At 40.6% G+C, this 14,032-nt stretch overlaps 1 protein-coding gene across 3 annotated transcripts; it reads left to right on the top strand.

The window, feature by feature from the left end:
- The first annotated feature begins 37 nt into the window (after positions 1-37).
- On the top strand, positions 38-13,895 carry LOC105453285. Of its 3 annotated transcripts, none has more exons than XM_011695115.1 (3): positions 38-58; positions 10,141-11,180; positions 12,136-13,895. In XM_011695115.1, exons 2-3 carry the CDS (start codon positions 10,145-10,147, stop codon positions 12,681-12,683), a joined length of 1,584 nt encoding a protein of 527 aa, XP_011693417.1. In that variant the 5' UTR covers positions 38-58; positions 10,141-10,144; the 3' UTR covers positions 12,684-13,895. The 3 variants fall into 3 exon arrangements, with proteins under 3 accessions (XP_011693417.1, XP_011693396.1, XP_011693406.1); XM_011695094.1 differs by lacking the exon at positions 38-58 and adding an exon at positions 6,619-7,169; XM_011695104.1 differs by lacking the exon at positions 38-58 and adding an exon at positions 7,270-7,470.
- The last annotated feature ends 137 nt before the right edge of the window (positions 13,896-14,032 follow it).

Genomic DNA, 14,032 nt, shown 5'->3' with positions numbered 1-14,032 from the left:
ATATCCTGATTCACATCCCGCGACACGGCACGGCAACGCGCGCGTGAGAATGGCCACGGTAGGACAATGACAGGACGTATACCACAGCTTCCGATCTATCGCTATAATTTGTATTGAGCGAGCGTGACGGATCACGCTCTCTTTCTCTTTCTCTCTCTCTCTCTCTCTCTCTCTCTCTCTCTCTTGAATGCGAAACGCGGTCCCTCGAACTCCGCGAGGAGAATCATTATGTAATCGATGTAACGAAAAGCATCGTATAGTGGAGGCTTGAATTTTTTTCAACTCTTGCCCGCTAAGTGCTCGTTTCCGAAACGAGCACAATTTATTCGGTTTCGTTTGGGATTTTGATGAACGAGACTCGCGCACGAACACACCGTACGCCGCGATTTGCAAAAAGGAATCACGACCGCTCAGATATGCGTACACCCAGATAGAACACAGAGAAGTCATAATGATATCATTATGAAGTCATACATATATGATGTCATAAGAACGTTATTATGACCTGTCATTTATAAGATAAGTTGAACAACTAATATAAGAATTGACGTTATTTATTCTGTATATACACATTTCCAGAGACATCCAAAGGACGTCCGGTTAAAAAAAAATTCATTCGTATATTCAATCGTATGTCATCAATTCTGAGTTTTCAGATGTAAACAAAATTGTTTTTCAGAATTTTTAGAAAAAAATTTCTTTTTGCATCTGAAAATAGATTCCATCAGAATTCATGACATATGACTGAGTTCTTCTTGAACTCTCTGTGCAATCTGGAAATGTCCCTCGGGAAAATGTGCTGTTTGGATATTTTCTATACCTGGGCTCGACATTTTTCTCGAAAACGCACTGTCGCATCGAACGGAACTAGATCGCGTTCCCTCAGGTAACTTCACGGTCCCCTAATCATCTGATCATCGTGATCACGCACGCACGTCATGTCGTACGCATCTGCAGTAAGTCGTGTACTACTGTATGTATATGTACACGACTAATTGTAAGCGCCAGTACGTCACGGTTTTCTATTGTCGTTTATCGCTTACTACTAGTCGACTACTATGGCAAATCTCGTGCGTAAACGATGAAAAGACGATTACGGCAGCGAGGCAAGAAGCGTAATACAAGACGTTATAACATAAGATATATAAGGTATAACATAACTCGTCATATCGAGATACGAATTGTTTACGTGTGACGCGGCATTCTCTCAATGCAGATAACGAGGTACTGTAATTATGCTAATTATGGAATATGTCCAGCTGACGAGAAATTCGTGGCGGACGGTGCGGATGCACCGGACGGAGCGCGGTGCAAGCGCACCGAACGCGCTGTCGAACGTGTTTGCGCCGCCAAACGCGCGGGGTGAACGGGTAGCTATTGGCACAGGTGCACAGGTGCACGGAAGTGGGAAGTACAGATATAACGTTTACTACAGCCTTGGCACGAGCACTAAAAAAACAATATCAAATGCAGATTTTCAAACGTTGTATACTTGACGTTAAGATAATCAATACTAATTAAAATGGAAAAAAATCCATATTTTTAAAGTCATTCGTGTTTATCTTTCTTCAGCTAAATCAGCCTTTGATTACACGTCTATCTCGTTATTTCTTTTAGTTCAATAAAAAAAAGCTTGATTAACTTCCGAGAAGAATCTGACCTCGGGTTCTCGATCTCGGGATCTTCTCGATGCCCTTGACGATTTTGTCCATTACTTCTACCAATGTAGAGATTGACTTTAATCTCGGTTTAATTTACTCTTTAGCTTCTTTCTAATTCTTAGAACTAAAAGAAGATAAAAAGCAAATTAAATAAAAAAATTTACAAGGTAAATTCACGTTGGTAGAAAACATTGGTAGAAAGCATTGTCATAGAATTTAATTGCGACATATTGGAACTGGTCGAGAGGATAATTCTGGCTCGTGTTGAAACTTGAGAACATCGTATATCGCAAATTCACGTCACGTAGCATAGAAGCAGCGGGCCGTTGAGTGCACATGAACCGAAAGTACATCGCGCGGTCTTCAGTGCTTATAGTATCCATGAGAATTGTTTACGAAGATTGATACGAAGAGACATTAAGTTTTATTACGTCTCCTCTTTTCTGTTTTTTTCCTCGAGCACTCACCGTAATGGAAAATGAAAAAGCAGTTTGTCAGTACAAGTATATGCCAAGATAAAAAGAATAGAGACTAATAGGTAAACTTAAAACCTCGATAAATGGAAGTTGTTTCCAACATGCGTTCATTTGACAAAAACTTGCATATTGTGAAATCGCCTAAATGGATCATATGTATATATTGCAGAATATCTGCCAATTCTACTGGAGTAATCGCTATATATGATTACGTGCTTTTATGTAATTTAGAAGCAGTAAATTAGATGAAACATCCTCCATAATAGATCATCCGAAGAATCAGATGAACAAAAAGCACGTCAGCTCCGTTCACTTCGGATTATACTCTCTCGGTGCTCCGCTTCTCGCCTCTTCCTGGCGGCAAGGAAATCTATACCTATATAATACTCGCCACTTTATACACTTTCCAAATGTGGAAAGTGCGAGAGAGTAGGTGATTCAAGCGGAAACCGCCGTGGGCCAGTGGTTCATCGAGATATATCGAGCCCCGGCGAGATAATCGCCGAAAAGTTCGCGACCCTGTCACCGCACGTCCTTCCGAGCATTTGATAAATCACTCGGATAAAGCCGGAGAAGCCGCGCGCGTGAAACGGCGCGCGGTTTACATAACAGCCCGATGCGCGTGCGGGTGCACCGACGCATCCGCGATGCACTGGCGATTAATTGTCGGTGATACTCCCACGCCAAGGATGATTCCATTCGCGAAGAATAGAGTAGAAGAATAGACCCGTACGTCGGTCGCGCTTTCCCTCGCGACAAATGAAAGAATCGACTCGTAGCGAATTCGATTGGACGCACTAAAATCGTTGTACGCAAATCGACGTAAAGCGAAATTCTTAATGGGTATCTATACTTTGTTATATTGTTTGGTAAAATATGTAGTGGGCATTTTATTTATTCGAGATATTTATTCTCTTTTACGTTGAGATTAGAACAATGTACAACGGCACTAATGTGCATTGAGTGCACACCAGTGCGTTCACTCAAATTCGCTATCAGTCTGCGATAGATTCAAACTCTGATTGCATCGAAAGTTTCAGCTAAAGTTAAAATTTTGACTTAAGAAGAATCAGTTCCATCTCACGTACATAAGAGTCTCAAATCTCATTCAATTAACGTTTACTCTTTTAGATTTAATTTCACATACGATCCAATTTTAAGTTTGTTCACTGTTAGATTTGTATCGTATCGAGCTTCTCTAGTTTTATCTTGTGTTCAATTTCGCATATGTAGAGGAGAGAGGGGTCGTGAGATAAATGTGGGAGAGGGGGGGTGAGATACCATTTTATAAAAGTTGAATTTCAGTTTTAGATAGAAGAGATTTTTACAGTGTATACTCCTTACGTAATTTTGAAAAGTATATTTAGGTATTAATTTTTTAACTTTAGTCTAGCTTGAAGGTCTTGAATGTGACTTTCAAATAATGTAATTGAATTTAATGGGTGAATCATAATGTGTGCATGAATCCAACATTTAAAGTTACATTATGTGCAAAAGAGGATTATGGAGGTGTGTATTGCGAGCGTCGCGAGTATCGCAAGTCTCGAAAAGTTCCGTCATTTCTCGCACGTAATAAGATTATGTTGGTGTAACAAAGAAATTCTTTTTTTAACCAAAGAAATTATTTTAAAAATTATTCTTTTTGCAAGTAAAAATATATTTTATAAAATGATTATAAAACCTGCTTGTTTTGTGGCACTAATTAGTATGTATATGAAAAATCATTAATTTGTGATTTTTTTATAAATAAAAGTGCCTTTTATGACGTTCGCAATATGCCACGACCCCCTTCGTACTACTTCACAAACACATCTTTTTTCCTGCTTCAATAAATTGTAAATTACGTTCGTTTTTATGAAACCGATGAACTTGTACCTATAGAATGATTGGTAGAACTCTTTGGCTAACAAACTTGTGTGCATAAGAATTATATCGTGTTAATATCTACGATGAACTATTTTAAGAAAACGAAATAGTATTTCACCGCCTCTTCTCCCCTTTAACTAATTGCAGTAATTTATCGACACGTGTGAACGTGGCGAAGAATGCGCGGAATGACGCATAAAGTTGTTAAACGTCATGTGATTGCAATTATAATTACGCATTTCGTAGTCGCGACATAAACGAGATATGGTAGCCTCGTGCTATCGCCTCTGCGAATATATACATATTTATATTTACACATATATATGTAAAGCGGAGATATGTACATACATCGAACGGTATATAAATGATTGAGCGCGGGGTTACGAAGTTCGAGGTCTCATGTTACAACACGATTCTAGCTTCAGCTGCTCCACGCGGATACGCACTTATCGTTCAAGTGCGACTGTCCGAAGTTTACCTCGGACTGATGGTAATCAGCGGACAAATTAAAGCCAGGGTCAGACCAGTATATGTACATATTTAGCGTCAATCGCGACGTTGGCTGGCCCAGCGTTGGATTAGAATAAATGCCGTTTTGTATAAGCGTAACGTCAAAGTGTGCAACGCAGTCTCTTTAAAATCTCGGACTCGAAAGACGGACGATCGTGTATTTTGGTCCAAGTGCCGGTGCGCCAAGTCGCGCGCGCGCCGAGGCTGCACGGCGATGAACATCGCCGAGATTAACGAACGGTAACTTCAACGATTTGTTTCTGCTGCCTTTCGACATTGTCGGGCTGGCTTTCAACGCGCCTCGACCTGGTACACTTAATCAATCACACTGTGCAGATTGCACCCTTGCGAGAAATAATTCCGTCTGGCGAGCTGTTCAGCCCTCGGGCGAGGGAAGAGGATGAAGTTTCGATTTCTTGTTGTTGCGTACGCTGGAAGTCGTTCTGCAGACTGCTTATCTAATTTATGACACTACACGCGCGCGTGAGAAGAAAAAAGAGAAATGAGAGAAACAGGAAGCGAAATGAAATCATCTTCGGACAAAAAGAACGAAGAATAATCTTTATTTATTGCAGGAAGAAGAAAGTATATGGTTTTATCTTCGGTGAAACATACTTATTCAGCAATGCGTGCAATTTACTTGCATATAAAGGTATATATAGGGTTACGTGTAGATAGGGTTTGAGAGATTTAAAAATTAAGATAGAGATTTGTAGAACGTGTTCCATTTTTGTCGTATCGTATACGCGATCTCTTTGTATATTTTCTCTCCTTTTCCGCCCGTCCGATGGAAGCCCCTTAGTCTCTTTTACCAGATGTCTCTTATCAGCTCAATAATTATTCAAGAATATGTAAATTACGAAAAAAACATCGACAAATCTGTATAATCCTTGAGCAATTATTGATCAAATAAATTATTGAATAATTACATAAATTAAATAAAAAATTCATTTAAATAAAAAAAATTACATAAATTAAATTAAAAAATTATTTAAATTTAAAAAAATCAAATTAGCAATTGGACCGAATTAAATTTTATAATAGTCACACGACAGATAATTTTTTTTGATATTTAAAAGATTGCTTCGTACATTATATCGTATAAGTCGTTCTAGATTACAACGTAGAAGAGATATAGTTCAATCTCTGGATTAAAATACAAAAATGTATTCAATAAACGTATACATATTATTTAGATATAATTAATTTCATACCTAGAGAAGCTTCCGTAAATCACAATTTAGCGATGTCCTAGCTTGATCCTCTGCCGCAAAAATATTCCTACGCGCCGGATAGTATACATCGTCTCTGTGCCGTGAGGTCTCATTGGTACACGAGGACACCTGCATCGGCAATGATAATTCGCATTTGTCCCTGTTCGCGACGCTTATGGAGGCTAAACAAATCTCGCCGGGTCGGTCGGGTCCGCCTGAGCCCGGCTCCAGGGGGGGTCAAATAAGCGAATTGAGTTCGAGCTCCGTGTGCCCCTAAGTAGGTCTTTAGCCGGTGAAGGACCGTTATCCGACTCGCGACCTTCGACAAACAATTCGTCTGCGACCGTTTTGTCCTTGCGCAATGATCGTGCCGCTTCCCGTGGCACATCGCCATCGCATTATCGGCCGGATCTCGCGACACAGTGCACTCATATATCCTAGCTGCAGCTTCCCGTACGTAATCAGAGGAATCGATTCGAAGATACGATTATCGCGTCACGCCCCATTGCCTCGCGCGGAGAACTATGATTGCCGAAGACCGGCCTTATAGTCAGTTTCGAGGTACCTGCATGATGATCGATGAATATCGGAGGAAGATCGACGAATAACTGAACTTCATTTTTATGCCACAGTAACCTCGGTTAGCCCATTATGCAAATCCTATATACCTGCGGTAATAATCGAAAAGTAGGGTACGATACAATATAATAGTAATATAATTAGTCCATTTTAATCTCGTGAAAATAAAATTTAATTCTATCGAGTCTCTAAAAGAATAAATCAGTCTAGTAATTAAAAGAATAGGTATATAATTAAGCTTCAGCTTAAGAAAATAAAAAATTAATTTATGAACCTTGAAATGTTCTTTATTCTCTCTCGTTCTTTCTCTCTTTCTCGCTCTCGCGATATCTATCTACATATATATTTGCATATCTATCTCTTTCTCCTCGTTTTTTACTCCTTTCCCCTGAAGAGGATCTACCGCTAGAGGAAGAAAATCATAAAGGTGGCCTTCGTTCTCGCATATATCATATATAATACGCATATTTAGATAATCTGTTAATAAGTCATCCATCATCGCCCACGCAGACTCCTGCAGTTCTCGCCAGCATCCTTTTCCGAAAATACTAGTCGGCCAGCGGGTCGGTTAACCTTGAAATTGGTTTTGGGGATATCCGATGACTCGTTTCCCGGTTCCTTCGCTTCGGAACCGGTCCTCCCACAGAACGAAACGGGCGAGTAGCCAGGTAATTTACGAGGTAAACCGGTGGTTGCCGTCGCGGCCAAGGTGTTAAAGTAGGGAGTTCGCTCCCGAAGCGGAGTGAATGCCTTTCCCGGCCGGTTGGTCCCGGCATCTCAGTACTCCTGGTGCCGCACCGACCGATAGGACTCGTCGTCTCCTCGCGCGCGGTCGCGATCAAGAAGGGCGAAGGCCCGCGAAGGTACGTTCGTTCGGTTGGCGGTGAGCTGATCAGGTCAAGTTCAACGATCCGACGGGCTGATCGATCGCGCGTCACGTCACTGTCAGCCGATCGCGAGGCGAATTGTCGCCCTGGGCGAAAATCGAGCATTAATCCGGGGACTCTCACATAAATCAGACATTCTAATATTTCTCATTTGTCGCATATACCCTTGAATATTGAATATAATAATTTGTAAAAAAATGCTTAATCTCTTCCGTTCCATCCTCATAAATACGCGCGTCGATGGATTAAAAAATTAAGATGTGCGCATATACTAATCGTACGTTTGGAATTCCATTAAAAAGATTTCGTTGTTTTGTCAATTACAATTTGTGGACACTCAAGTGATTTCGGAAGTTTTTTCGCATCCTACGACTACTGCACCGTCAGCCATTAACCACGATAGTGACGTTATATCTTCTGAATGTGTGAAGAATGTGTCAGATGAATACGTGTATTTTACTACAGGAATAAGTCTGGTGAAGTGAAATTGATTAATTGTTCGAGATTAAATCAAGAACTATGCGAGAAATTTAGCAACCAATTTTAATAATTATAATGATAATTATCAAATTATGTAACAAATAATGATAAATAATGTATGCAATGACATACACGTGGCTAATTATGTGCGAGCATCTGATAAAATGTTATGTAAACGTTGTTTCATCGTTATATTTTACGAATTGAAAATGATATTAATCTTTTTCAGTCGGATTATTCCATTCAGAAAAACACTCAAAATTACGTAAAATATTCAATTATAATTTCTCTTAATATTTCTTAATATGTATGTAATTTAATATCTCTTTTTGTGCTAATATTTTTGTCATCCATCAAATTGCAAATTGAGACAAATAAATTCGGGTAAAGAAATTCATAATATGCCTACGAAGCTAAATAAACATTTAAATTCAAATATATAATACCATCTTTAATGTCAGATAGAAATGTCATATTGATATTCCCAAATGATTATTGAAAATTGAAATTATTCGCTTCCGTGTTATTGAATCAGATCAGACTCGACCTTAGATCGAAAGTAGGGTGAGTGAATAGGATCGACGTGTTCCATTCTACAGATACCTGACCGAATTTGAGGTCAATCGTGATAATTCAAGTAGATATGGGTGCACTATTGAATTTCGGTCGTACACTGAATTCCCAATGAAATTAACGGTTTTAGAAAGCGGTTTTAGAAACAACTGATGGGACAGGAATCGCCAAGGAATGACCATAAAGTCGTAGAACGATTTGCGTCAGAAACCAATTTCCGTGCGGACACTCGCGCAGAAAGCTATCTTTCTCCTGTCGTTATTTGTAACAGTAAAACTGAAATATTAATGAGCGAGAATAATAAAACTATCTAAAATATCTAAAACAGATTGATCTTGGATTGCAATACGATAAAAAAGGCGTAATTGAGTCGCTGGCATTTCGAAAAATCGAGAGATTAATTCTCTTATGTTAAAGATTGGTCTCCCTCTTTTGAATACTTTTGCTGTCCGAGCACGGTTATACAAGTGCAACCAAATGAAGTGACAGAAAATTTTATACATAAACGCGTACTGTAATGACTTGGCTGATTTAGTGAGCAATTACGGAGTAGTCCGGCGTGCGAAGCAACTTTTAATTGTCATGTTCTGCTAACGCGGCGGCAAATCTAGAAAAGTTCGAAAAAGTAGATAAAGTCGACAGTATAGATAAATGATGTCGTGAAAATAATTCCGAACTTGGTTTATCGTCAACAGAAGAATAAATCGAGCGAGAAATAAGAAAATCGAAAGAGATTTGTCAAGTCAATCTTCTTCTATTAAACATGAATCATTGAGCAGAGGAGCGTATCTCGCGCGTCGCGCTCTCCAACGTGACGCAGCGATCGCGCATGCTTTCGAGCACGTCGCATTGGACAAACATTGGGGCCCAAATACTCTCTCTCTTTCTCTCTCCTCGAGGTGTGGGCCAGCACGCACGTGGTTAACGTGCTCGCGATGTTCATCACTCTCTCGTGGAACGGCTTTTCCCTTCCGTTTCGGGGTCACGTTTTAACATGCGAGTACTTTCGATGCGCCGTATCTCGATTTCCTGTGATTCAATATTTCCATCATTTCACAGATATACGTGCGAAGTACAAAATATCAATAAAGTTTTTAATATTATCTTTACAATATTATTTTTTAATTTCGGAACTCTGTATACCTAATTTCTTCATTAAAATGCGCTTGGTAGAATTTTGAACATCTGCATACGGAGAAATCGTATCTCATAAAATTTCCGAAAATGGGACATTGGGACAGATCAAGTTAATTAAATACTCGCAAGTCATTGAAATCGTCTCCCGGCGTTTTGTTGATTGTCGCGCCTCGCCTCTTGACCGACGAAAGTGTCACGCCGTCAACGATTTGTGAATGCGTGTAGCGCATTATGATGCATATTCACCGGTCCTCGATCTATCTCTTCGATTGCTCGCATCTGTCGAATCCGGTCGCTAAATGATAGCCGCTGCAAATAATGGCAAAGGACTTCGGCGAAATTGCCGCGAGGAGACATTCTCCCGTCCTGTTCCACTTACATCGTTCTTAACCGCGACGAGTAAAAGCAACGTGGTTGTACGTAGGAATTCGCAGGCATTTAGAGACAATCGTTGTTATGTGCGCGAAGCTACATCCCGCGAGCACATCGTTTCTTCCCTCTCCCGTTACAGCACGCTAAAAATCCCACACTCGTTCGTTCCGCTGGAATAGCGGCAATGCCGACTGCCGACTCTCTTGACCGAGAATGTCGTCATTAAAATTTACGACCAGAGATTTCGTCGCTAACAAAGTCCCGCTGGGATATAATGACGATTAAGTTGCCCGATATAGCGAACTTGATATAAAGCTATTAGAATATATAAAATCTTTCATATTATGTGTGTCTTGAACACTTTAAGGTGATCTTTCCTTTTTAGAATCATGATCAGGCTCGCAATACTTCTCGTCCTCGCGATCAATCTGGCGAGCAGCCAGCTCAACTACGAGGGAAATCCGTTCACGGAGTACACCGAGTACATCGCGGAGGAGAGCAACCTTTCCGAGAGATCCAGGAAAAATGACGCTTCAATCGATCTTTCCCATCCCGGAATATCGTCTCGTTCTCAGAAGTTATATCCGATTATAGAGTCCGAAAGCGATGGGCGTTTACAGCAAGCGGCGGAAACCGATAATCTTCTCAAATCACAGATTTCGCCTTCGGTCCAGGCCTTCCAAACGGACACGTCCGCTCGGCAATTCCAAGACTCTTCCGGAAACTCACCAATCAGTCAGGCGGAGGTCGCGCTGAACACGTTTCTGAACTCCAAGACACCTGAGGAATCTCGCTTGTCTCTCGAGCACTATTTCCGCAGTCAACACCCGCCGGAGGATCAATCGCGACCCTCGGACGTGATTGTCGATCAGGAGTCGTTCAAGTCGACCGAGCTCCTCAACCCTCAATTGAGCACCCATGTCGAGCAACAGCAACAGTTGCTAGCTCCTCAGGTGAATAACCAGCAGCAGCAACAATTGCTGGTCCCTCAGGTGAACAACCAGCAACAGCAACCGCTGCTAGTCCCTCAGGTGAACAACCAACAACAGCAACAGTTGCTGGTCCCTCAGGTGAATCAACACCAGGTGCAGCTGACGTCGCAAGTGGACCAGATTCAGCTGGTGCCACAAGTAACGTCGCAAGCCGATCAGCGGCAACGACCGTTGCCGTCTGCCGGTCAGACTTACGGCTATGTGGGACAACCAACCGTAGTACAGGCGGTACAGCCCGTGATCAGGACACCAGGCGGAATCGTCCTCGGGCAGAAGATGCTGCAACCAGTGCCGCTCGTGCCCGCTTTCCAAGCCAGGAATGACATGATATCACCAGCGATGTGGCGAGAGAGAATGAGGAGGATACGCGGAAAACCGTTTCCCTTCGCGCAACCCAGGATAGCGCCGGCATTGTATCAAGGGCCAATCGCAGGTGAGGAAACATACCTCAAAAACGAAGCATGACGAGCTGATTCGATAAAAGACAGGTTTTCAGACGCGAGAGAATAACAATTTTTTGTGTGACTCAATAAAAAAACTTTTATCTTCTCGCGATAGAACAGTTCACATATTTATATGTTTTTTTCTAACAAGTAATAATTTTTTACTCACACCGGTTGCTATTCTTCTACTTCAATTTATTGACACCTTGTCTCGTGTGCGTGAACATTGGTCTGGCCAGAAGTATGACCTTTAACTTGATGCTGTAAGAATGCACGGTATGCTGTGTGTTACATCACGTTGAATATTTTTAACAGAATTTATACGGAAAGAAAAACTGGACAAACACGTTTCACTATAATGTACCATCTTTTTTTAAAATTGATTTATACGTTCGCGCATTCATGAATCATATCCACATAACAATACTGCATTTAAATACACGAATTCGATATTATCTTCAATCATTTATCATGATTCAGTCACGTCCTCTAATAATTCAAACAATCACGACATGGCATATTGTAATGACTAACTACATAATGATCAATTAATAACTTTTTCTTTTAAGAATGACATAAAGCACAATATTTTTTCTTTTAAGAGTAACATATTGTATATTTTTTTGTGCTTATAAGTCAGTATTAACATACATTTGCATCACAGAACAGACACACGTGTAAGACCACGTCGTCTTATCATAATCGGAAAGAAAAATAAGAAAAACCAATAAATTTAGACGCGATGTTATAATAATTACAGTTACATAATGATCAATTTTTTTTAAAAGCAGCGTATAATTGTCAGCCAACATTAACATATATTCATATTGCAAAACGGCAACGTGTGCAGAATACATTTAATGTATCGCAAATAAATTATATAATCTTCTTTCAATGGAATTTTCCATCAATGGAATTAATCGCACGTCTTTCTGTACGTCTCAGTTCCTTTCAAGGCCAAGGCTCCGATGGAAGTGATCTATACGAAACCACCGGGTCTTCATCGTGGACCGCCCATCCTCAGCAACCCACCGGTTCCCTATGAGGACGCGAGCACCTGGTTTCCCGATTCCGATCATCCACCCGCCCACAAGGAGGCCCCCGTCTATTATTCACAGTTGTACGCACAGTCCTACGATCCTCACTATTACAATTACATCGCCACGACCGGTAAGATACGGCCGCACTTGTACGGGAAGCTGGGCAAGCATCAGGAGGAGCAGGACGACGGTATCTGGTCGGAGCTGTTTCGCGGCTTCAAGAAGCACGGCCTGAAGAATATCATGACGCCGACCTTCCTGCTGGGCATGACGCTACCCGTGGTGACTCTGATGCTCTCCGCCCTCGTGCAAAAGCGATCTATCGCGCGCTCCGATAACGCGAGGGAGTTGGATCAGGAGAATGATTTGCAGGAATACCTCGAGAGGCTGCAAAGAGCGATGGAGTGCTACGCTGGGAGAAATTCCCGAGACGCGAAGCTAGACGGATGCTAGAATCAAGGATGTGTCCTGTTGCTAAATGAATGAATAACAAGTGACGCGCAAAAAAGTGACATGTTTAGCGTTGAAGACTTGCATTAGTCATTCAGACAGCAACAAATGTAAAAATTTGAAATGTTTTTGGCATTCAAACTATTTTACTACATATTTAAACTGATGGATTGAACGATTCAGTCCGTTTCGTTTTTTTTATTTATACTAATGCAATGTCTTAGCAAAAAACGAAACGAATTTTCCGTTTACCCTAATATTTATACATTGAAAATACTCAGAATACCAAGCTCTTTCTCCGCGCATCATCTTGCATTTTCACTTCAACGACAATCCGATTATTTGATTCTGGGATTTATTTAACGCGACACGTTACGTTTAGTTTGAAGTAAGACCATCGCATTTTGCGATAAACGCACGGCGAGAATAAAAATTTTTATACTTAAATCGTGATGGAGATAATATTCTTAAAAATCATGCGTGCTTTGTAGGCATAACTGTATTTGAGCGGAGACTGGCCATGTTAATCAAATACGAAAATTGCAGAATCTATAGAACGTTAATACATCAATAGAACGTTATATACATATATTATACTTTACGTTCTCAGGAAGATCACATGAACGCAACGTTTTCATCGAAAACTGCACATATTTGTAGAGCAAATTACGTCGTAAAAATTACAACGTACAATTCAAAGGAAACAATGCGTTGTGAAAAGAAAACGCGCATTGGATAAAATCACACGTTTTTTTTTCCAAGCAATTTTTCTCGACTGAGAAAGAAGGTTTTATGCTACAGATATTTTAATTTCCGTACAATCAAACGGCCATTTCCAGCGGAATACAAGCGTGAAAAACAGCATTTTGCACTCGCGCCACATGTTATATTCGTCGTGCCACTGTACGCGATCACCGTAACACAAGTCTAATGACACACGTGAGCGTTCCCGCATTGTGTTATTAGTGTATTATGCAAGACCTACGTCTCTTCCTTGTCTATTGCAAGTCGTTAGTTGCTGTGTGCTAAAGTGGAAAGAAGAAAAGATAAAAACTGCTAAAGCTACTCTTCATCTCTTCCGGGTTAAATTTAGAAGAATTAAATAGCGAAAGGCAAGTCAGACTTGCCAATGTTACTGCATCAAACACTGTATATACAACGTGTATCTAATATACAAAGATATAAAGATAATACACTCGCGTTAATTAAAGTATATACTACGCGTAGTTTACTGTTCCCTGACGCAACAAACGTTTCCCACATTATCCATAAACCCCGGGAAATCGAGTGCGGAAATCATTCTTTCTTTTTTTTTCTTTTTTTTTAGAAAAAGGAAGGGAAGGAGGCCCGAT

Source organism: Wasmannia auropunctata, unplaced genomic scaffold, assembly GCF_000956235.1.
Source record: "Wasmannia auropunctata unplaced genomic scaffold, wasmannia.A_1.0 LD336106.1, whole genome shotgun sequence".
In the NCBI taxonomy this organism is placed as follows: domain Eukaryota; kingdom Metazoa; phylum Arthropoda; class Insecta; order Hymenoptera; family Formicidae; genus Wasmannia; species Wasmannia auropunctata.
This window is presented reverse-complemented; position numbering and strand designations above follow the sequence as displayed.

Bases quoted from the DNA above. Each gene is read 5' to 3' on its own strand.
- LOC105453285 (XM_011695115.1), top strand. From the start codon at position 10,145: ATGATCAGGCTCGCAATACTTCTCGTCCTCGCGATCAATCTGGCGAGC. The intron at 11,181-12,135 runs GTGAGGAAACAT...TGTACGTCTCAG, and splicing joins GTATCAAGGGCCAATCGCAG to TTCCTTTCAAGGCCAAGGCT.